Below are 26358 nucleotides of genomic sequence, written 5' to 3' on the forward strand. Positions count from 1 at the left end.
TAAATAAGTTAATATATTAAAATATATTCAAAGAGTTTCGCCCAGCTCCTGTTGGTTAGTGGTTAAACATTGTCCTATGCACCAAGAGGTCACTGGTGCGATACCTGGTCAGGACACATGCAGGAGGCAGTTGATCAATGTTTCTCTCTCATTGATATTTCTGTCTCTTTCTCTCTCTCCTTCCCCTTCTCTCTGAAAAATCAATAAAGACATTAACATGAATATATATATTCATGAGTTTATATATGACATGAATATATATATGTATTCAATGAGTTTAGAACAGCATGTGCACAAAGTAGTTAATAGTTAAAATTATGATTGTCATCCTATAAGTAAAAAATGGTGCAAACTCATGGATAATATATCATTAAATCATTAAAAATTTTAAATAAAATTAATATGAAATACATTGAAAACAGACAGTAATTGTAGGAAAGCCCATTTTTGCTTTTTAGTATTGTTTAAGATTTCAAACATGCAATATAAGAACTGTCATGTTATTGATTCTTGTAATTGACAGTCATTGTAATTGACAGTTTCCATAAATATTTTACTCCAACAAATATGTAAATTAAATATTATTAACCACAATATTAGTTGATGAAGCACAAACTTATAAAGATCAGAAACTTGCTCTATATCTTTTTTTTTTTTAAATATATTTTATTGATGTTTCACAGAGAGGAAGGGAGAGGGATAGAGAGCCAGAAACATCGATGAGAGAGAAACATCGATCAGCTGCCTCCTGCACACCTCCCACTGAGGATGTGCCCGCAACCAAGGTACATGCCCTGACCGGAATCGAACCCGGGACCCTTCAGTCCACAGGCCGACGCCCTATCCACTGAGCCAAACCGGTTTCGACTTGCTCTATATCTTATCACTAGTAGCTGTTAGAATCAGAATGTTAACCTAGATTTGTCTGATGTTATTTAATGTCAAATGTTTCCAAGGTAGCATCCATCTTGATCTCAAAGTTTTCTATTTGGGGAAAATTGTTTCTTAAGAGATATCTGTTAGATAATAAACTTCACACTTCACAATCATAATAATTTGTAATTTATTTGTAATATAGTTGATGAAATGACAACCTAGTTACACAAAAGTTGCAGAATGCATGGTCCAAAGAAGGAAAAAAAAAATTTAAATAGTACACTGACAATTACACAATGTTTTGTAAAGAGATGGGATTTTTGTTTAAAAGGTAGTCATTTTTTATTTTTTTAAAAATATGTTTTTATTGATTTCAGAGAGGAAGAGAGATAGAAACATCAATGATGAGAGAGAATCATTTGTCGGCTGCCTCCTGCATGTCCCGTAATGGGGATTGAGCCTACATCCCAGGCATGTGCCCTGACCAAGAATAGAACTGTGACCTCCTGGCTCATAGGTCTGTGCTCAACCACTGAGCTATACCGGCAAATGTAATCATTCTTATGGCCCACATGAAAAAAAATTCATTAGTTTAATATATATGATTGTTATCCAAATGTAAAAATTCCTCTCTCCAACACAGCTCCACTGCACTGATTTTTGGGTTAACATGTGATTGGTCTTTTTCTCAAATCCTGCAATTGTTGAGGGATGTTTAGATGTTAGCAAATTCAACAGAGCATTTGGTATGCTCCTAATTCCTAATATCCACTCACTATTGTGTAAAATACATCACATATATACACATATTTTATTTTTATTTTAAACCAGAAGCTAAACAATAATCTGTATAAGCAGATTTTTATTTTTAACACATTTCAACTGGATAACATCAACCAATTACAAAACCTGACAATTTTTCCTCTGCATAGTGAGCCAAGAATGAGTGAGAGAGTTAAAAGCTAAAGCAATTAGTATTTGCAAAATATAAAGAATGTAACCGCATTGAAAAATCAGGCATTAAACTGTTAATTTGTTTTTCATTTTTCCAAAGTTCTAATGAGAAAAATAAGCCTGAAAGACATAAATACATTCTTAGCAGCTTGCACACTTCCAGGTGACAAATGTGTCTTTTCCATAGAGTTTGGTGCATTGTTTTTGGTATTTTTCTTGTCTTGACCAGAAAACCCTGGCTTCTCAATACATGTGACTGCCTGCAGGGCCCCTGAAAAGAAAATTACTGAGACTTCAATAAGTGTTGGGGTGTGAGGGTTGAAAGCACATACATATAAGAGACATTCATTCAGTTAATGTAGCTAATCTTTTGATTTTCATACCTTTACCTGCCTACTAATTGTGTTGTTTCCTAATTTATCTTTTACATTCCTTTATGATTGGCACAGATTGAAGGTACAAAGATGTCAATAACAGCGTTTTTTTTAGAACTACATGTTTAAATCTTAAGTTTCAATCTTAAACTGAGCATAAGAAAAATATGTAACCTATAAAAGAGGGAAAAAAATCTTTAAAAGTTTTGGTAGTGTTAAAACACACACACATATGTTCATTTTCTGTTCAATTTCAGCTTCTTTTAAAGAAGCTTCTATTTCTTTATTTCTTCCGTCTTAGATGAGTGCCTGCAATCTTAAGTCATGATTCCAGCAATATTTTTGTAAATGGATCACGATTGCATTCATACCATTAGCCTTTGAACAGATGTCAGAAAGTAAAGATTGGCTGTTTCCAGAGCTAGTTGCTGCTGCTGCCAAGTCTCGCGAGCTTTGTCAGTAACAGTTGATTGTAATGTCAGTGCAGTCCAATTTACAGGCTGGAGCAGCAGCTGCCTGCTGCATTTCCCTGAAGTAATACATGATTTCCACGCCTTGCAAACTTTATCATCTTTTGTTGCAGTGAGTCGGGTAAGTTGCTCTGAATTTACATCTTTGTATAGAGACGCAAGTTTCTGTGAAACTCATTCTGTAGCAGGATCCTGATCCCTTCACGTGTTTGCTGTGCCTCTTGGGTGCTCTGTGGGGGTCAGTCATTGCAAAAAAAAAAACAGATGAGGCAAGTGAGCAGGCACCTGCGTGGAATCTTTATATTATTCAGGGAACACAGACTGAGTCCATTTAACTGCTGAGGAAATAGTGAGTTTATTTAACTTTGTATAAACAATCGTAGCACTTGTGGAATCATTGTGTAGGTTCTTAGTGCACTCCCCAAGCAAAAATGTTTTATGCTATTTTACCCTTAAATACACTGTTTAGTGAATTTCTTCTTAAAATAGTAAAAAAGAAAAAAAAAAAGGTGGTCTTAGATTAGTTTTACTCTATTTTTCCAAGTTTCATGAAAAGAATAGTTCTCTTATTGTCTGGCATGACAGGGTACTTTTCTTAACACTTTACCATCTGAAACTTTAACAATATCAATTGGCAAAGGAAAGGTCTAAATTTCTTATAGCTGAAAGGAAAATATATTTCTTAATTTGATTTACAAAATTTTCCCCCCTTTTTCTTGTTTGTCCTCTTTCAATATGTGTGTAAATTATAGCAAAATATTTTACATTTACTATGATTTTTAATACTATAGAGACTTTAAGTAAATATAGACTTCTGCCCATATTCTAATCTTGTAAACTTACCTTGATTTTGATGATGTCAGTACTTGTTTCACCACATTAAGTATAAATTGTATGAATTATTAAAAGCAAAATAAATGTGAAAAAATATTTCATTGTTTCTGAGTTCTATTTGTATTATTATTTTTTAGATTTTAGAGTATGCCTTCCAAATGCTTAAGAATATAATGCATGATAATAAGCTCAATTAGGAGCTACTATTACTAGCCTGTGTAATGCCTTCCATAATATAAACTGTAGTTCACCTGTATAAATAGTTACCTTTTTAAGGGTGAACATGAATTTTTAGAGAGTGGCTTTATCCTTTAAATGAAAATTTTTAGAAGCCCTGTGAATTTGAAGTAACATGGCCTTTTGGATGCCAAATAAAATTTCTAATCAGATTTACAAAGTTCTGTTTCATTCTCCTAGATATGTTGTTACTGTTTCTTTAATTGTAAGAGAATTATAATTGAATAGATGTCAACCTAAAAACAGATTCACCTTTCAAAGAGACTCAAGATATCTCTCTAATATTAAACGTTCAAATTATTCACACAATGAAAAGTTTGTGAATGTTCTTCCTGACTGAGGACAGAGACAGATCTTATGTTGCTGACACCTAATAAAGATTCTTCTATCTGCATACATCCTTTTAGTACCTCATGTGTATCTGAAGAATCTCTGAAAGACAGTGGTATAGTCTATTTATAAATAGACTTCCTCAGTTCCCCACTTCACTTAGCCTGCAACAAAATGAGCTTTCTAGGTTTGGTATAAAGGCTTAGTTGTTTTAACTTGACCAAATTCACTTTAGCAGTGCATGTGCTTGATCATATTATCCAAGTAGCTGTTTTCCCACTATTTTAAGAGCTATTATTTTTATAAAGAAATATATATTATATTATATTTAAAATACTGGGAAATTATATTCAGAACAAACTATTATCAATATTTGCTTGACCATTCTTTAAGAAGTCCTTAGCTGGCCAATTATTTTGAAAATGTGGTTGATATTCAATTATGGAACATATGTGGGTAAATATATTGCTCTTTAGAGCAATCATTTTCTAATACCCATATCTTCTACTATAACATTACAATTTTCTTTTGAAAATTGGTCAAGGAATTCTGATACTACTTTCAAAATTGAATTAAAAATGCAAACTGAATGAAATTTCTTTTTACCTTTTTATGTTGAAAGTTATTTTTTTTTAAAGTTTTTAATGTTTTCTCAAAATTTCCAGTAGATTTTTATATTTGGTAAACTTTGAATACTATGTATTTATCTTTCAGATTTCCACCCCCGTTTCACTCCCATCTTTCATTTCCTCTTGCAGTTCCAAACAATAATTCCTGCCTTTCTTTCAAGTGTTATACATTATTACAATAAGTTAACTGATCTAAAATTCAGATAGTTAGTTGTACTTAGCATGAAAATTCACCCCAGTTTTTATGATAAACATGTTAAGTATTCTTAGTGTTCAAAGTGGTTATTTAATGTGATAGTAGTCAATTTGTACCAGAATTAATAAGAGAAGAAAAATGGTGTTTTATTGAATATTTTAATTATTAATAAAGATTTAGAGATATAGACTAACATTTTCATAGCCACCTTCAATTATTTCTCTTTAGAATGTTTAATCATGTGATGGCATATATTAAAAATATGAATCTCTTAATGGTAAAACTACAGAGGAACAAGTTAAGTTTGAGAATAACAGATTATGAAAAGACAAAACAATGCTTATTTAAATAAATTATTGCAGCTATATATAAAAATATTTGCTTATACTAACGAGTATGTGGACAAATGCATATTTTAGTATTAAAATTTAGATTTAAGAATATAGTATGTAACACTCTCCAATAGGTAACCTGAAGGTGAATTGGAATTATATTGACCATGCTAACACATTTAACCTCACTAGTCATACATACTTTAATAAATCAAATTAATATATATGCATTGACTAATTCTTGAGAATAAAATTCCTTCTAAATCAGCATCTTCTCCCATGACCTATATTATTAGCAACTGGTTCTCTCCATTTACATTGTAATTCAGGTAGAGAAGACCTCCTGATTATTTAATATCAGAGAAATTAACTGGTATCCTACATAATAAATACCTAATATGCTAAGTGTTTGGTCATCTGGTCGTCCGTTCAACCAATCAAAGTGTAATATGCTAAGGCCCCTCAACCACTCACTATGATGTGCACTGACCACCAGGGGGCAGACGCTCCAACTGGTAGGTTAGCTTGCTGCTGGGATCCGGATGATTGAGACTGAGCAAGATGGGCTGGACACACCCTGGAGCCCTCCTATGGTCCCTCCCTAGCTGGCCAACCTCCTGCGTCCTTCCCCAGCCCTGATCGTGCACCGGTGGGGTCCCTCGGTCTGGTCTGTGCCTTCTCACAATCTGGGACCCCTCGGGGGATGTTGGAGAGCCAGTTTCAGCCTGATCCTGCAGGCCAGACGATCCTATTGGTGCACGAATTCGTGCACCAGGCCTCTAGTATATCCATAGAACTCCACTTCCAATTTTTCTTGTATACGTCGTATAATGGTAACAGATTTGTTAGTTTTCATACTGTATAGGATAAAAGGCAACTGTTTTATGTTACTTAACAGTCAATGAATAGATTGTCCAAAATCTCTTCTGAGCATAGACTGAGCTTGAATGCAGGAAGAACCCACTAAGCAAAAAGGACCACAGAAGGGATCATGGAAACTGAAAATGACAATAAAAGACTAAGGTTCCTTAAAGCTTCTTAACCTCCTTCACAGTTCTGTCAAGAACCAGCCAGCATGAATATGTACCTATTTCAGAGAATACATGGGCTTGTATTTTCTCCTCTAACAAGGTAGACATTTTATCTGTAATAAATAGACTACCACTAAATGCCACTGATGGCGGGGCTGTGTATGGTAAGAAGTATACAAACATGCTTGAAATAAATATCCCCTATAAAACACTAAATCTTCCTTGCAAACATTTTATAATGAATTTTTTCAAAATGAAATAGTGTCTACTTTTCATTCCACTATTTGTTTTTGAAATTGAAAACTAAAATACTTCCAACTGTTTCCTATGTGTTTTTTTTTTTACATAAACCTTTGTAGTGGTCCAAGATTTATCAGTTTTCATCACTTGCATGATTAATTAAAACTGCTACATTTTAGTTTGTTATTATCAATAAAACATAATGCCAGATGCATAAGGCTGTTAAAACTTCCTACTTTACATCTCTTTCAGAAACCAAAATGCAGAGCAAGGGTACAATCGTATGCAGCCAACTTCTTTTGATGTTTCTTCTGCTCTGGGTGCTTATTGGGAAATCACATACTGAAGAAGACATCATCATTACAACCAAGAATGGTAAAGTCAGAGGGATGAACTTGCCAGTTCTTGGTGGCACAGTAACAGCCTTTCTTGGGATTCCCTATGCACAGCCACCTCTTGGCAGACTTCGGTTCAAAAAGCCACAATCCTTGACCAAGTGGTCCAATATTTGGAATGCCACAAAATATGCAAATTCTTGCTATCAGAACACAGATCAAAGTTTTCCAGGCTTCCTTGGATCAGAGATGTGGAATCCAAATACTGATCTCAGCGAAGACTGTTTATATCTGAATGTATGGATTCCAGTACCTAAACCAAAAAACACTACTGTCATGGTATGGATTTACGGGGGTGGTTTTCAAACTGGAACATCATCTTTACCTGTTTATGATGGCAAGTTCCTGGCACGAGTTGAGAGAGTTATTGTAGTTTCAATGAACTATCGGGTGGGTGCCCTAGGATTTTTAGCTTTACCAGGAAATTCAGAGGCACCAGGGAACATGGGCTTGTTTGACCAACAGCTGGCACTTCAGTGGGTCCAAAAAAATATAGCAGCCTTTGGTGGAAACCCTAAAAGTGTAACTCTCTTTGGAGAAAGTGCAGGGGCAGCTTCAGTTAGCCTTCACTTGCTTTCCCCTAGAAGCCACCCATTGTTTACCAGAGCAATTCTGCAAAGTGGGTCTTCTAATGCCCCTTGGGCAGTAACATCTCCTTATGAAGCTAAGAACAGAACATTGACCTTAGCTAAATTTATTGGTTGCTTTGGAGAAAATGAGACCGAGATCATCAAATGCCTTCGAAATAAAGACCCCCAGGAAATTCTTCTGAATGAAGTATTTGTTGTCCCCTATGCTACTCTCTTGTCAATAAGTTTTGGCCCAACTGTGGATGGTGATTTTCTCACTGACATGCCAGACACACTACTCCAACTTGGACAGTTAAAAAAAACTCAGATCTTGGTGGGTGTTAATAAAGATGAAGGGACAGCGTTTTTAGTATATGGTGCCCCTGGTTTTAGCAAAGATAACAACAGTATCATTACTAAAAAAGAATTTCAAGAAAGTTTAAAAATATTTTTTCAAGGAGTGAGTGAATTTGGAAGGGAATCCATCCTTTTCCATTACATGGACTGGTTAGATGATCAAAGAGCTGAAAACTACCGTGAGGCCTTGGATGATGTTGTTGGGGATTACAATTTCATATGCCCTGCCTTGGAGTTCACCAAAAAGTTCTCAGATTTGGGAAATAAAGCCTTTTTCTACTATTTTGAACACCGATCCTCCAAACTTCCCTGGCCTGAGTGGATGGGAGTGATGCATGGGTATGAAATTGAATTTGTCTTTGGTTTACCTCTGGAAAGAAGAGCGAATTACACAAAAGCTGAAGAAATTTTGAGTAGATCCGTAATGAAACACTGGGCAAATTTTGCAAAATATGGGTAAGTGGCCCTTGTTGTAATTGTTCTTATTTTGTTTTGTTTTGCTGAGCTTTGCTTGGTGCGTGGTGTAGACTTCATTAAAAGCACAGAAACATTTTAAATATTTATTCTTTTTGTACTTTAGCTGATTTTGTGTTTTACTATGTAGTGAATTTCAATTCCTTGCATCAGCATGCCTAAAAGAGATCATCAAAGAACTTTTATGAAAAATATTTTCTGATAACGTTTCCAAAATACCACAGAGTACTTTAGCAATCTAAGCCAGAGTCTGTATGGAAATAGATGGGTAGCTTGAGAACTACAATTACTGTGACCATTTCTTTTAACCTGAAAGTTCTTAATGTTCACAGGTTTAGAACAGAGTAGAAATGTATGTTTTCACTCTCTTAAGCATGGGAACAGTGGTACCCGGTAACATAAAGAAATACGCACCTGCTCAGGGAAACCAAAAGCAAGATGATGATGGGGTTGATCCTTAGAGTACAGTTTTCCATTTTATGGAATTTTTCCCCAAATAGGTTTGCTCAGAACTTTTAGGTGATATGTGCTGGACCGAAACTACAAAGCTCCTCATGTTTATCTAAGCCGTTTTCCATTCGAGTAGTCGTATGGCTGATTAAAATAATCAGAAAACTTACCAAATTACATATTTTCTCTCATATGTTACAAATAGTGTAATATGTCTGCAAGAGTCAGGAAAAAATAATCTGTTTGAATATGTATTATAATATATTTTCTAAATATAAAAAATGTATGTGTATAGAAAATAAGGCTTTTTTCATAACTGCATTTGTAAAACAAAAATGAATTTTATACAGTGAAATACCTTATGTGAATTAGAATGATAAAAGGTAGAAATTTGGAAATCTATTTTAAAAGCAGTGCTTATAGAAACTCACCAATTAACTGATGCATTGATTCAATCTGTGACACTGTCTCGTATTAAAAGGAATGTTGATAGAAATATCATTCTGGTTTTCTTTTCCAATTCCCATTTGAAATTTATTTTACTCCATGTTACAAAATACTTCATTCTAAAAGAATGATACTAATCCACTGTGTATAAAGTTAAAATTCTTCCATCTGGCATTAGAAGCCTCTCTAATCTTGCTGCCAATCATTTTCCCCAACAATACCTCGCTGCTTGCTAGGACAGATATCTCATGAATGCCAAATATTTCAAGCTTAGCCTTGTTTTTGCTGTACTCCTTGTTTAGGACGTCTACTCCTACCCTTTTAAATGATCCAAACCCTACTATATTTTTTAAGGTCATCAGAAACTACATGTTTCATTAAGCAGATCTTTAATTCTTTGAGTTGTAATTGCTTCAGACTACCTTTTCACTCACATAGAAATTATTGACTGTGCCTTGTCCATTTACTATCGTTCATTGTATCCTGAGCCTTCTAAACTAGACTAAATACCTGCTTGGGGGGAAAAATGTGGTTATACTGGATACTCATTAAAGTACTGACTTGGGTATATGTACTTAAAAATATGTAGATAATGGTTAATGAGAACCTCTAAAGGCTAGTATGGATAAGAAATATAAAATTTTTATGAGGTACATGGACTATTATACTATTTAAAGTTTTGCAATATCTTTTTTAAATGTATTTTATTGATTTAAGAGAAAGATAGAAACATCAATGATGAACAAGAATCATTGATTGTCCATCTCCTGCACACCCCACACTGGGGATCAAGCCCCCAACACTGGCATTTACCTTGACTGGGAATGGAACCGTGACCTCCTGGTTCATAGGTCTACACTCAACTACTGAGCCACTCGGGCCAGGCAGGTTGTGCAATATCTTGGTGTGCAATATCTTATGCCTTCTCAACATCAATTTAAATTTCTGCTTAAGAAGGATCATCTTATTTCTAGATCTGAATTAGAATTACTTAATATCTTATGCAGTTCTCTCCCTAAAGGCTATATTCTATAAAACATCATTAAATATGTTTTAATTCTTTCTTATAACTTAGATTACAAATAATTTAAGGATGATTTTTTAAAAATTATTGATTCTTATAATTTCTAAAGGACTTCATATTTTGTATATTAAAGTCATTAAGGACTTTATATTTTCTCATGTCAGAATGGAGAACACTGCATATCAAATGTGGTAAATGTCTTGTTTGTGGCACTCAGATAGTGACAGATCAGAGAGTAGACTCTTTAACACAATAAAAAAGATTGCTTAATCCTCATCTCCTTCTATGATTAAGATATGTTAATGGGAAATAAGTGAAGGTTGATAAATTTTAATTATTATGCTAAATTCATATAAGCAAGATTATAAACCAAAAGATTAAAGTAAACTTTATAGGTAGTTTAGCCTTTATAACAAGATGTCATGTTAGTTGATGAGTTTCTTTATTTACACAGTTGAGCATAGATACTTCATATTTGTTTAGAGTTGACATCATGGCAAACTCAATGTTAATCTCCTGGTGTGCATTATCTTTTTACAAAGCATACTTATAACAAATATAGAAGCCTAGAATAGTTAAGTAAACTCCAATAGAAACAAAGTTAAGTGTTAGATTTAGAGCCCTTGCTGGTTTGGCTCAGTGGATAGAGCGTCAGCCTGCAGACTGAAGGGTCCAAAGTTTGATTCAGGTCAAGGGCACATGCCCAGGTTATGGGCTCAATCCCCATTATGGGGTGTGCAGGAGGCAGCTGATCAATGGTTCTCTCTCATTATTGAGTTTCTATCTCTCTCTCTCCCTCTCCTTTCCTCTCTGAAATCAATAAAAATATATTCTTAAAAAAGTATTAGATTTACAAATCTAACTTTGTGGTTCTCAGTCCAGAGAATGTCTGGAGTGGTTTTTAAGTGTCATGACTGGGAGTGTGGTTGCTACTAAGGTAAAGACCAGGGAAGTTGCTGAACACCTTATAATGCATAAGACAGCTCCACAACAAAGAATTATTCATTCCAAATGTCAATAAGAAGATTTCTACTCCCACATTAACCAAATATGATACATTAAGAAAGTAAAAAAGTAGAACCAGCAGTTACAATTATCATTCAGAAAAATTAGTTTTCAAGTTCATGGTTTATAAAATGTGTTAATAAATTATTCTCCTTAAATAATGTCAGGTATATAACACGTTTCATATTTTAGGTTCAAAATAATTTTGAATTTTTCTGTGATTTTTTATTTTGTTACTAAAATATTTAGAGTTATTTGCTGGGATAACTTCTAGAAATTTTGCTGTGGATTTCTAATTTAATCCAGTTCTAGTAAGAGATTTCCTCTGAAAGATTCATACAAAAGTGAAAATAATAAAATAGTTTTAGTTGATGTAAAAAAGGCTACAAAGGATTAATATGAAGGATAATTTTTTTAAAAAGCCAGACCCACAAATGATTCTCTGTTTTAACCTTTCTTATATATAGTACATGTCTAAGCTCTATCATTGTTCTCTCAACTTTCCTTTTCACTTTGTTACTATCACTAACCTTCTTACTTTATGTATTTAATAATAATAAGCAACAACAAAAGAAAAAACACAAAAATATTCACAGCACAAATTTCCTGAGATGTTAACAATGTGAGGTTTAGCAGAAAATTAATACTTGCGTGCTCTCTCCTTCGTTTGCACCTGAGAGAGGCATGACTGATCAGACAGGTATCAATATGAAAGGGTTGCAGGGTCCAGAACTGAAGTTTTGTTTGACAAGCAAAATATCCCCACCCATCTCCATGAACATATTGGGCAAGAAAGAACCGAATTGTTCGATATGGGAGACATGCGAGAACCGAGGTTTGACTGTATTTAAAAACGCTTATAATTTGACTTCTTGACAAAAATAAAGAGAGCATTATTCTTTGGAAACATTAAATGGTGTTTAAATTCGGTATCTTTAGTTGCAGTGTTGGAGATTACTTACAAAACAGAAGCTGTAATATAAGTTAGACATTTGTTAATTAAAATTAGAACCTCTATGTATTTTGATTTTTCCTGCTTTAACCTCAATTCCATCTCAGAAAGTGAACTTAAAATCTTACCCAAATAACACACAGATCCATATGTGCATTACTTCTGATATCTTATAGTAATACAGGTTGAAATATCAATATGACATATCCATCAGTTATTCATCCAAGCAATAATTTGGTGAATGTCAAATTCAATTTAGCAGCACTTAATGACATCCTTTCAGCGCTACCTCAGTGATACAGAAACTGATGAAATCAAACTTGAAACCAGAACAGCTAAAGAAGGAAAATAAGCCAAAATCCAATGAGAGCATCATGTGAGATAGAGGAAGGTATTATTCCAGGACCCCTCTGAATATCTCCTACTGTTGTCAAGCATCTTCTGTTTGCTCTGTCCTCTCTGGGTTCTATATTCAGAGCTCCTCTTGGACTACTTCAAGGTTAGCCATTCACAAATACAGTCTTCCTCTCATATGTACTTACCATTTTATGTACAATGTTAATCATTCTATAGTTATACTAGAGGCCTGATGCATGAAGATTCGTGCAAGAATAGGCCTTCCTTCTCCTGGCTGCTGGCACCACCTTCGCTCTGGCCCAGAGCCACCTTTCTGCCTTCCCATGCTGCCCAGAGGCCCAGAGCAGATGGAGCAGTGTGGGACGCACCCGGCCGCTTGGTGCCTGCGTATGCAAATAAACCTGCCATTTTTGTTGGGTTAATTTGCATACTCACTTCTGATTGACTGGTGGGCATTGCGAAGGTATGGTCAATTTGCATCTTTCTCTTTTATTGGTGTAGACTAGTGGCCCAGTGCATGAAATCCATGCACATTAAAAGGGAATTAATTAGACGAAATATTTTAATATTGCTATTTGCCCTTTCTCTATAATAGAAGTGTCAGAGATTAAAGAAAATTAGTAAAATGTATATGAAAATCTACCACCTGTTAGAGTCTGGGGCGCGCCACGGGATCCAGAGTCAAGTCCCCACCCACCCATGGGCACCTTGAAATTGCGCCAGTCCGAGACCTGGCTGGCCCCACCCCCATTGGGTGAAACCCAGACCTTGCCTGTCCCATCCCCCTCAAGCCCTGCCAGGCGGGGGGCACAGTCAGGGGGCATGGCCTCAGGTCCCCCATCAAGCCCTGCTGGGGTGGGGGGCACAGCCTCAGGTCCCCCACCCTGGCCTGGCTCCATGCAGCCTCAGGTCCCTGCTGATCGGTCATTACGGTGTCACAGCATGATGACCATTTGCATATTAGACTTTTATTATGATGATAATTTTAGGAAAGTTATTAAAATTTCCTACATTTTTTTCTTATCTGTAAAATGGTGATATAAATATGCCTCCCTTACTGACATATTGAAATGTACCTTATCAATGACAGGAAATTGCATTCCCTTTTTCCATAAAAATATTCAATATTTCCTCTACTAAGTACAAACTACCTCAATCTATTTTTATCTAACGTTAAATTTGGTTTTTACCACATAATGTACAATTGCTTAACTTTCAAACTTAACAAATTAATCAATTACGTTTTCAAAGAAATAAAAGTAAGCTGCAAAATTGAGGCAATTCACATGCTTCTGTATTTATTCTTCTGGTGATAATTTATCTCTTCAGAGCCCCTCTAAAATGTTTAATGTTTTCTAACATGCTTTGATCAGAAATAAATGCTATGACACGTCACTTTTATTTTATACTACTTTGATATACTGAAAACAAAATATTAAAGGACTTGTAAGTGACTTCACAGCATCATTCCTGCAGCTATTTTCATGTAATTTATTTTTTATTTATTCGTTTACATTTTAATGAACTTTACCACAAAAGAAACAATTTATTAAAAGGAAACAAAAATATATTATTAAGATTTCAGTTCCAAAAAATAAAACAGTTCCTGATTTTTGTACCGGTCAGCAGGTGTGATTAAACTAAATGCAAAACCATCATTTCTTAGTGCACAGGATTTTACTGAAATAATTGAAACCATTTAAAAAAAACATTTTTCTGTATAGTAAATTATAATAGTAATTACTAAAATTTACATATTTTTTCATATTTCTAGAGCAATGAACTTTCTGATTTGAATTATTTGGGAGATATAGTTACATACATACACACACTGAGGGATGGGTGTTTCATGTACATTACCATGACTTCATTATACCACTAGAAATGTACTCAATAGTAACAAATTTTAGTATGTATAATGTGAAGTTGATTTAGTTATATTTAATCTTTAATATGTACACTTCTATCTTGTTTACTTATATATGACACAAATAATAATCAATTAAACAATATTAAAACCCCACTTATTTTTAAAATGATATGTTTGTATTTTCTTTGTATATTCCTTGATTTTTCTTTTCTGGAATTATTTTATGTTTCCAAAAGGCAATAGAAAAACTGAGAAAATTTAAAAAGGAAGTGGAGACCTAAGGCTTCTTTTGCTAAATATCTGTATAGGAATTTAGCATGTGCCTGTATCATTAAATAGATTTTAGGCAAATCCCTTCACCAATAAATTAATTTTTAAGTTACACTTGAATCTATTTTTATTACCTTTTTCAACTCAAAGAATAATATTCTAGGACTTCATGACAACACATTTCTTAATAAGGAATTTCTTAAATATACTCAAAAAATGGGAGTTAAAGTTGTTTTTAACATGAATGGTACCATTATACTGATGAAGTACAAAATATATGGATTCTATTAGAATAAGAAAAATGCTGTAATGATGACATTATGTAACACTTTTTTTAGAGAAGAAAACTGTGGGCCATAGAAGAAAAGGGAATTGGAGTTAATAGGTGAAAGAACAAAGATTAACTATGACACAAGATTATTAACTTTCATTTCCTTGTATTATCCTCTTACCAGGCTGCTTTCACTATGAATTACTGAAAGTACTCATTAAATATACTTAGGAAATGCACTTGGTTGCAAAGTTATAATTTTAACACCTTAGCACCCTGATACTGGCCTGGTTAATGTTACAGAGGTAAGGAAAGATAACAGACTAAAATTAGACATCATGACATATCGACAGAAGTTTAAGTGTGTGAAAGTCTGTTATCTGGCTATCTAGTCCAATTCTTATCAGGCTTATAATTAGATTTTCTGACAACTAATAGTTCATGTAGTTTCTAGAGTAAAGAAAAAAAATCCTTACCCTCTGGTTCTATAATTATTGTGGTACATTATCATAATTAACCTAGCTGGGACATTTTGATGACTTTGCAAAAGGGCGAGGGTTCAAATCCCCTTAGATTTATTTTATCGCTGTCACGATGACATTAATGTTCTATTGCTTCAAGTCTTTTCATTCCCCCTTAGGAAATAGGTGAGGAATTATTTTACAAGAAATGAAACAATAAATGTTAGCTTGAGTGTTCCTGTTAAAGTACTTATAGTTTACCAGATAAAATAGAAATGTAGGTGAAAAAACATATATGCATTAGTGTCATTTATTAGAAAAGGAAGAATTACATTATGGGACAATTTAAAGTGTACATAAGGTCACTTGCAAAACCATTTCAGAGTGCAGCAATATTTTACCATCAGTGACAGTGGAAGGAGAAGAAACTAGATCCCCAAAGGGCTACATCTATGAAATAGCTATAAAACTAAAATATGTTTGACTAAGTGCCTCAAAATACTCTATCACAGTGAAGAGAGGGACAACTAATGTTTTTGTAGTATAAGGAGGCTCATTAAAAAAATGGAAAATCCTGCTTATTGGGTTTATATACTTGGAAATAATGCGATTCATTCTCTGTTTTTCCAAGTGTGTTCCATATTTGGGAAAACTATAACGTTTGTAAATCTTAACTTCAGTTGGACATTAGAATTAATTAATAAATTATTTTTTATTAAAAGCATAGTAAAAATGTAATGCTTTAAAAGACTTGTCAGAAACAAAGTAATAACTTCAAATTTCACAAAGAACAAAATGCACTGATTAAATATTTTTACTGTATCAAATAACATGTTTTTTATTGTTCTAAACTAAAATGTGTTTGGTCAGATTGAGAAGTTCCAAGAAATTATTTTTGCTTCAGTTTGCCTTCCTAGTCAATAACACTCGAGGTCAGAATGCTAAAAGGTATAACTGCACCCTCTTTTTATTTTCTATATGTTAATATATTGCCTGGACTTCTTCCTATTATGATAAAGTACTATTAATCTGTTGGTATGTTAATGTTAACTTGTCCACAGATCTCTGTTATGTAGAAGCAAGTGAGTATCTTATACAAATTAAATTAATTATTGTTGGTGTATCAGTCTGAAAGAATTGATACCAAATAATATTTATTTTATGTGTTAAAATATTAATTAAAAATATATTTTATCTAATAAACCATTACAAACCAAAACAATAACCTAATGTTGTCACATGTGTTAGTTTTCACATTTTGTTTACATCTATAATATTGACGTTTCTGGATATATGAAAAATTACATATTTTATCAAACTCATTAAAATAAAAATCTACATTTTTATATAGTACTTGGTAATCACAAGTTATGTTTTTTAATGTGGGTGGGTCATGTATTATGGCGGTTTGATAATTCATCCTTCCATTTAAGTCATTCAAAAAATATATTGAAAACCTATATGCACCAAGCACTACCTAGATGATAGGAATACAGCAGTAATGAAAATATACCCAGATGGAGAAAAGAAAAAACAAAAGGAAAACATTGAGGAGAAACACAGAGAAAATCTCTACCTTCCTGGGCTTTACAATCTAATAGCAGGAAAAAGGCAATAAACATATACATAATATATTTTATAATGATCAGAGCTCTAAAAATAGTAAGCGTAGTTAGGGGCATAAGCATGATGTGAGTGGAATACGATATCATTTGCAGGGTGGTCATGAAAAGACTCTGACAAAGTTATATTAGAGCAGAGTGATTGTTTAATCATTTGGATATCTGGGAGAAAGCCATCATGTGGATATCTTGGGGACATTGTCTCAGGAGAGAAAGCATCAAGGACATGCATAAGACTTAAAATACTTAAGATGTTGAAGTGAGTGGTAGAAGATAAAGTTAGAGAAGTATAGAGGGCCAAGATATATATAATTTGAAGCTAAATAAGTCCTTGGGATCTACTCTAAGAAATAGTAAGTCATGAAAAAGTTCAGGCAGTTGAGATTCCCAATTAGAGTAAATTTTATAAGCATCTCTCTGAGAGGTAGATAAATAATGTGAAAAAGAGAGAAGAGCTAGGAGGCCATAAAGGAATCTAGGTGAAAAATAATTGTGTCTTGCATTTTGTTTAAGTGGAAAGAAATGGTCAGATTCAGGATATACTTTGAACCATCTAACAGTATTTGCTGGTAGATTGGATGTGTGATAAGAGAGAATAAGTAGAGACAAGGATGCTTCCAAGGGTTTTGACCTGAGCTACCAGAAGAAAAGGGGTGCCATTTCCTGAGATTAGAATGACTTTAGGAAGATAGAGTTGGGATTGTATAGTCAAAATTGTATTTTAAGTTCAAGGTGCCTACTTTGCAGACTCTTAGAGAAAGAAAATAGCTATTCCATTAGCTATTCCACACTGGAGTCTGGAATTCAAGAGAGAGAGGGGGACTAGAGATAAATTTGATACCTAACAGCATGAAGATGGTATTTAGAGCCAGGAGACAGGATTATATCATCTATGGGGGTTGTAGACAGAGCAGGTGTCTGAGCACTCCAAGGTTAGATGTCAAGAGGAAGAAGAACAACCAGCAGAGATAATAAGTAGCTAATGAATTGGAAGAACAACTAGGACAAAATATCTCCCCAAGACCAAATGAAGAAAACATTCAAGGAAGGAGCTAATAACTGTATCAATTATATGAAATTGTATATACAGGTCTGTGGGTTTGAAAATATGAAGGTTATTGGTGTCTAAGATGTGATATTTTGAAGGAATGGTGGGAACAAAAACCTTAATGGATATTCCAAAGAAAATGAGAGGCAAGGAATTAGAATGGCAGTTTGGATCAACTTTCTCAAAGAGCTTTACTCTGAAGTGAAATGATTGTTTTTGCTTTTATACGGGGAGATATTGCAATATGTTTCTGGGCTGATGGGACTGGTACATTGATTAATGTGACTAATTTGGTTTTGTGTCAGCGTTATAATTATCTGTTTTCTTCCATCGCTTATTTTATTTTAAGAAAACAGTGCATCTAAATACAATGCAAGCCACTTGGTTAGAAGGCAGGCCTGTTAGTAACTTGGATTTTGTGGAGCACAAACGGAGGAAATCAAGAGATGGGAAACAAAGAAAAAATAAAAACACCACCCATATATTTTGAACACCAAAAAAAGGCTTTCAGGAAATATTTTTTGATATAGGGGTGGGCAAAGGTAGGTTAATAATCATAAATATAATAATAAATAAATAATACAGGAGTAAACTGTGTTTCCTGTACTGACAACTATAGACCTACTTTTGCCCACCCTATATTTATTCCACATAAAGGGTTGTATTTTGCCATTTGGAACCTATTGACTTGTCATGTGCCCTAAATTCTAAAGAACTAACCTTTTATTTTTGAAGATGAGAGACAAATTGGAAGCAGCAATATTCTGAGAACTAAGGCAGGAAGCAAGTAATTTTACAATAGTCCCAGAGGTCAGAGACTAACAGCAAGACAAGCAGCTTGGGGGAAAAAAACCTTGGTTATGTGAGCTAGTAAAAGTAGTAACAAAATATTGACGCTTAGACCAGGTAACATGCTGTGTAGTGTCTTCTGTGTGTCCTTTAGCCTTCAGGGAAATATGCAGTGTCAGAAAAATTAATTTGTTAAAATAAAGTGAATATGTCATAATAAAAATAACTGAGCCCTTGAGTAATACTATTTGCACATAATAATAATATCATTATTAAATATGTATCTAACCAACAAATACAATTATTCAATGTAATATTATTATTATTATTTAGCATTGTTGTGTGGTCAGAATATGCCTAAGAAAGTATTGACCAGGGCTGGCCGATGTGGCTCAGTTGGTTGGAGTGTTATCCCATACACCAGAAGGTGGCTGGTTTGATTCTGGTCAGGGCATATTCACAGGTTGCAGGTTCAATCCCCCACTGGGACATGTACAGGAGGGAACCGATCAGTGTTTCTCTCTCACATAGATGTATGTCTCTCTCTCTCTGTCTCTCTCTCCCTTCCTCTCTCTCTCAAATCAATAAAAACATATTTATGAGTGAGGATTAAAAAAAAAAAGTACTGACCAAATAGCCTTTGGATTAATCACTTTAAGCCTATTGTGTTGTTTGTGTGAATAATATTAATTAAAATGTATTAACCACTAAGGAACTGGCTCTGTGCTCAGCACTTCACTTTCATTATGATAGCTCTCTAGGGAAATATGATCCTCATCAACAGGTGGTGACAAGGATACTGAGGCTTAAAGAGCTTACACTGCTCAAAATTCCACAGATATTTATTAGTAGAAGCCAGAGATACAATTTGAACCCTGTGGTCTGATGAAAACCAAGTACATCTTCCATGTACTTTGCTCCATTTCTATTAAAAATGTTGTGTACCCACAGGAAAGAAAATAATAATTAAATATCCTTTTTCTTTATCTTTAGTATAGGAGTGCTAAAGCCCATTTTCTGAGTTGTCATGGAAATTTGAAAAAAATATATGTAAAACACATATTTCTAGACACATACCAAAGTAGGGTTACCAGATAAAGTACAGAATATCTAAATAAATTAGAAGATCAGCCCAAAATTTTATTATTATTATTATTAATTATTTTAGTGCATGTCCCATAAATCTGCATGGAGCATACTTACTAAAAGAAGTTTCTTGTTCAGTTGAAATTCTCATTTGACTGGGTGTGTTTTTGCTTTTTTATTTATCTAAATCTGGTAATTCTACTGCAAGTCAGATGTGCTACATAGAACTGAAAATAGCCCCTAGGAGTAGGGTTTAGTGAAACTGAGAAACATTCAGTGGAGGGCCCACAACTGGTGGGATGAACAGGAAAAAGAAAGAACACAGACATGGGCTGGCTCTCACAACTGGGTCAGGTCAGCAGGGATTGGAAATTGGGGGTTTTCAAGGGATACCCTGAAAATCTAATGCCCTGGCTATAATTCTCAAGATTGGGTCTGGGCTGGGGCTAGGAGAGCTCAGCTTGCGTGTTAGGGTTTCCATTAGATGTTAAGTGAGCTGCAGAAAGTAAAGATTAATAGAAGGCAAGAGCTAATCTAAATGTTAATATAATAAAATGATCAATGCAAATATTTGATAATTTAATATCCAAAAGAAGACTATAATAAATTATTTCAACATCAAAAATGTTCTACTTATATATTAATATATCTTTTAAATTTCATTGGTATATAATCAAAGTGAATTTTGAAATAGCCAATGATTTCAGAGAGGAAGGAAGAGGGAGAGAGACATAGAAATATCAATGATGAGAGAGAATCATTGATCAGCTGCCTCCTGCATGCCCCACACAGGGGATGGAGCCTGCAACCCAGGCTTGTGCCCTTGACCGGGAATCTATCCATGACCTCCTGGTTCATAGGTCTATGCCAGCCGTGGGCAAACTACGGCCCACGGGCCAGATCTGGCCCGTTCGGCTCTTCTATCCGGCCCGCGGAGCCGAAAGAGCAGAGGGTTCTCTTGCTCTCCCCTCCGCTCCTTCACCAGCAGCAGTGTTAACATGGCAACGTTGGGAAACACGGCCGCAGCTCCTTCTTCTGAGTGGGTGGATTTATATCTGCCCATTCAATAGAAGGAACAACCTCTCAATCTTCCAGAGGCTCCTTGTAATGCCTGAGGATGCGTCCCCTGACATCACCCTGGGAATGCGTAGACACGTTATCGTGGTGATGTAGGGAGACACGCCCCTGGAGAGCACAGTATCAGAGCATTATCTAAAAAGGAGATCAACAACACTGTTCCCACTGAAGTTGATGTTTTAAAGACCAAAAACCTTTCAACCCAGTCTACATTGCCATCTACATCTATGTCCCGGGCATAATTTGGAAGTTACACTAAAGAAAATGTTTAATTTACTGTTTACACATTTTGTTCTTTTCTATTTGTTTTAGTTTTAAATTATTTTATTATATTTAAGTTTAATTTGAAAGGCTTTTGTACCTTTCCTTTGTTAGGCAATTTTATTTTGCCTTTGCCATCTTCAATATAAGGTATGTTATTGTGCTGATTCCTCCATTTTTTGAAGTTTCAAATTATAATAATTAGTGTTTACATTTTTCTTGTTAAAATGTTTGAAATGAATAAAACTATTGAAATAAAAAAAAAGACCGTACCCTTTTATGTAATGATGTTTACTTTGAATTTATATTAGTTCACACAAACACTCCATCCATGCTTTTGTTCCGGCCCTCCGGTCCAGTTTAAGAACCCATTGTGGCCCTCGAGTCAAAAAGTTTGCCCACCCCTGGTCTATGCTCAACCACTGAGCCATGCCAGCTGGAAGAGTCTTCCACTTTTGAGCAAGATTGTTTCATCGCTTGTGTTTTTATATTGCACAGATTAAAATTTAACATAGCTGCTGTTTCCATGGCTGATTGAAAAAATAATAGACTTATTGTATTTATTTTAACTCTTGGTATTGTACTGCAGCAGCTTCACTTCATAATTCATAATTGCCATGAAATAAATTTCAGTCAATTTAACCTAAAACAAGTAAAATACAAACAATAAAATAAAATCAGAGGAAACCATCACTACCATCATTAACTGCATGCTTTCATGTGTTAACTTTGAGTCAGATGTTTCTCTTCTTCCAGAAATTCCACCTCAGTTTTATCCTCTGATCTTAGCACAGTTTGTCTTATATAAAAGCACCACACCAGTTATTTATGTAATGGTATACTAAAGAACCAAAAAACATTTTAAGAGATAAAAGGAATAACAGCTAACAGCTTGCTTCAAATACTGCTAAGGAAACCAACATCTAAAACTCACTACTAATTTTAAACAGAAGAACTTGATTTTCCAGATGGGCCACTGAAGCAGAGCTGATGACACAATGCATCCTTACTCCCAGGGGCTATTTGTCTAGTGGTGTTTGGTGTCCCAGTATTAAGCCTCAAAGTGGAAAGCTGACAACAAAACAACACACCCAAGGACAAAATGGGCACAAACATTACAAAGTGACTAGAGCCCCAATGCATGAAATTCGTGCAAGGGTAGGCCTTCATAGCCCCAGCTGCCTGGCAGCCCCATCCCCCTCCTGCACCCGCCTTGGCCTGGTGCTGCCTGCGTCTGCCACCACACACCCCTGGTTCCCCAGTTCCATGGAGCCCCCCAATGATCGCCTGGCAGAGGGTGGCCTGGGTCTTCCTCTTTGGGGGCGATCATAGAGCCCCCTGATTGATCGCCCTGCTGGCCAGTGGCCTGGGCCTCCCTCTGCTGGGCGATCATGGGGTGATGGCAGGCCCCCCAACCAATCACATGGCACCCGCCTTGGCTGGCCTGGCGCCAGTGCGTGTCATAGTGTGGTCATCTGGAAGGTGGTCCAGATGATCATTCTGCTGTTCAATCCTTTGGTCGATTTGCATATTACGCTTTTATTATTATAGATAAAGCTATGCAAAGTCTGCAGTGAATCCCTTAAAATGCAATATTAGCCTTCAGATAAAGGAAGTATATATACTAGAAATAAACTCTCCCGGACACTATATATAGTGTATATTAAAATACTTTGATAGGCATATTCTCCCTAGTAGAGACAATATGGAAAACTTTCATGAAACTTTCTCTGTAAATTTGTGTCTGCTGCTAGAAAACCACAACTCAGAAGAATATTATCTGTAGCTCATATTGGGTATAACTATAGATAATAAAACGAATTCTTACTGTCAGATGTCTATTTTAAAAAATTCAGTAAACAAGAATATAGCCTACATTATACATACTATTTTTGTCCCCTGAATAAATCTCAACTTCTGTAATTGAAGTAAAAATAAATGTATTTATTTATCTACATTTAAATTATATTTAATTTCTTTTTTCCCATCACCATTTATCCCCTATACTCTCTTCCACTTCCACCCACTCAAGATTGTATTTAAAGTAGTTAATACAATGTCTATAACATAGCAATAATAATTAAGAATGACGATTTTAATATTACTAGGATTCATAAATATAAAACAACATTCTGATAATGTGTAAAACTCTACTGACTTCTATGATAGACCAAAAAATAGTGGCATTTTCAATAAGTTATGATAACAAAATAATGCTTAGCTTGACAATGCTATTTTTTAAAAGTTTGATGGTTAAGAAATTTAAATACGGGTTATGCTCTACTAGACATGCTTAGTCAACTTTTATTATTATAAAAATTTGATAGTCATAAAAACCATACCACCTCTCTTGGAGAACTGTTTATAGTATCACATTGTGCACTTTACTTTGGAAGGTACTGTAATATGAAAGTATGCTACTCTTGGATTATAAAAAATACATTTTAATATGTGTAAAATAGTTAGAAGGGAATATACTTAAGACACATTTGCCTTATACCACTGATAAACATTCTAAATATGAGCAGTGGATCTAAATAGTAACTATGCATGTGAGATTATACAGGCACATGTGAAACAACATATTGTAAAGCATTTCGAATGTCAAAAAAAATATTTAACATCAACTTATTCATCCTAAATTTTTATTATATAAGAATGTAAAGAATAAAAAGTGTTTTTTAAGTATTTAAGTTTTATTTAGTATGGCACATAAGAGACCCATGGACATTCAAATTTGGCAGTAGTGTGGTCTTGATGTAAAAGTATAATATTTCATAACTTAAAAATTTAAACCATATGGAAATTAGATTTTGCTATTTTTATACCTGGAATTCAATATTTTCAATCATATTGCTTTTATGTTAGGCATTCAAAACCCTGAATAGCCTACAGAAAATAAAGGTGAAACATTTTTACACTATAGAAAATGAAAAGTTTATAACAGTTTTGTCTTCTACAACCTAAATACCAAATAACACTCTTTTACCATAAAAGGGAATAATTTTATAATAACTTACGAAATATAGATTGCCCAGCCGGTGTGGCTAAGTGGTTGAGCATAAACCCATGAACCAGGAGGTCACCATTTGATTCCCTGTCAGGGCACTTGCCCTGGTTGCAGGCTCGGTCCCGGTTAGGGGGAGTGCAGAAGGGAGCCAATGGATGTTTCACTCTCATATAAATGTTTCTCTCTCTTTTTCCCTCCCTTCCTCTCTCTAAAAATTGATGATTTTTTAAAACTTCCCAACATTTTTATCTTAATCATTTAAAATAAATATCTCAGTGTACTGTGCAGTGATAACTTTTTAAAAAACAACTATAAATATTTTTGTGTTAAATATGATTGTGTATCAGATAGGGAGAACTTCAATTATATTTCCTAGTAAACTTACTAGACAAACAAGTTTCTAGAAAATATTACTTTACTTTAAAATGGTCTTTATTATGAAGATTGCAGCCAAAAAAAGGAAAAGAAAAAAGAATATTATATGATGTCAGACATATAAGCACATAAATATTATAATTCAACTATAATTTACCTAAATCTGAAGAATTTTTCTTCTAAACTCATAAGAATATAGCAGATTCTGGAAAATTGAATAAAGTAAAGCAAGGAACCTAACAAAACTTTTTGTTGTTGTTGTTCTGTAATATTTATCTCAGAAATAAGAAAGAAATGGAAATTACGTACTACTTGAGTTTTCACCTCCATTTCATCAACCAAATGGGGAAAAAAATCATGGCTTATTAAGGAAAATATGATGTATCAATATTGTTTTAAAGTAAAGGTTTGATAGTATGTATTTAACCTATCCTGCCAAAGACATAGCATCATTATTAATAGTTGTTTCTAAGATTACAGTGTTCTTGTCAAGCTATTTTCTCTAATTTCACAACTGAGTTTTTCATAATCAACAGATGGAAGAACCCAATTTGGTCATTAGAACAACCAGAACAATATTTCATCATTTTGACAATTATTCAGGCAGATTAAAATAAACTACATAATTAACTATGATAAAGATGCTATTGTAACCTTATTCGGGCATCTAGTTCTAGGCCTTTTTTGGCTTCTCTGATATTATGAACATCAACAATGATTATAAAAACCAATATTTTATATTAAATTTTACTTCACATCTCTATAATATTTTATAATTTTATTCACTAAATAAATCTGTTGAGAACCAATCATGTGACAGGCACTATGCTAAATGTTGTGGAAAACATAGTGCAGAATAAAACACAGATCTTCCATCAAGGTGATTACCACCTAATGCTGGAAGAGAGAAACAAATAAGCAATTACCATACAGAGTGGTAAGGACTGTAATATGGCTAAGTTCTGTGGAATAAAATATAGAAGAACTGCAATACAGTCTTAGAGTCTTATGGAAGGACATCTTTCTCAATGAATCAGAGTCTTTTGGGAAGGTAAAATATTGCTTGCAAAGACCCAAATGTGATAGAGATAGCAAGAGAACGTAAGAAGGCAGGTGTAAGGAGACATGAATATGGAGAAGTATGCAGAAACAGGTCATAAATTTTGTAAACTCGGCTATTTGGGGATTATATTTCCATGTGGAAACATTTTGTTCTGTTTGTTTTCTTGTTTAAATCAGTAGAGAATGCTATCAAATTTGAATTTTAGTAAGAGCATCCTGTCCGCAGGGGAGAGGATGGCTTAGAGGTGAGCAATAAAACTGACAGGAAGAATGATTTGGAGGTGTTTTGCAATGGTCCAGGGCAGCATTAACAATGACCTAGATTAGCAAGGTTATGCTGGGAATAAAAAGACCAAGCTGACAATGGATTTGAGAGATTCAATGGATATAAGTCATATATATGGTGATTCATTAGACATAGAAAGTGTATGAGAAAGTGTATGAGAAGAAAGGGAAAATCAATAAATGTTATCCAGTTTTCTGACTTGACTAGCCAGAGCCTTTTGCTGAGTTAGGTACTTGTGGAGAACAGGGTTAAATTTTTTAGTTCGGTCCTTCATACATGGCGTTAGTGTGACATGTGTGAAGGACATAGGAGACATCTATGGTGATAGGTTGAGTAG

General features: G+C 34.4%; 1 protein-coding gene across 2 annotated transcripts in view; it reads left to right on the forward strand.

Moving 5' to 3' along the window:
- Positions 1-2652: 2652 nt before the first annotated feature.
- Positions 2653-26358, forward strand: part of BCHE (butyrylcholinesterase) — a 66230-nt gene continuing 42524 nt past the window's right edge. For both annotated transcript variants that reach the window (XM_080657804.1, XM_080657805.1), the window contains exons 1-2: positions 2653-2795; positions 6756-8280. In XM_080657804.1, the coding sequence (XP_080513930.1) occupies positions 6764-8280 (1517 nt within the window). In that variant the 5' untranslated portion in view covers positions 2653-2795; positions 6756-6763. The remainder of the gene's footprint in view (positions 2796-6755; positions 8281-26358) is intronic.

The sequence above is a fragment of the Plecotus auritus genome (genome assembly GCF_963455305.1).
Source record: "Plecotus auritus genome assembly, chromosome: 2".
Taxonomy (NCBI): Eukaryota; Metazoa; Chordata; class Mammalia; order Chiroptera; family Vespertilionidae; genus Plecotus; species Plecotus auritus.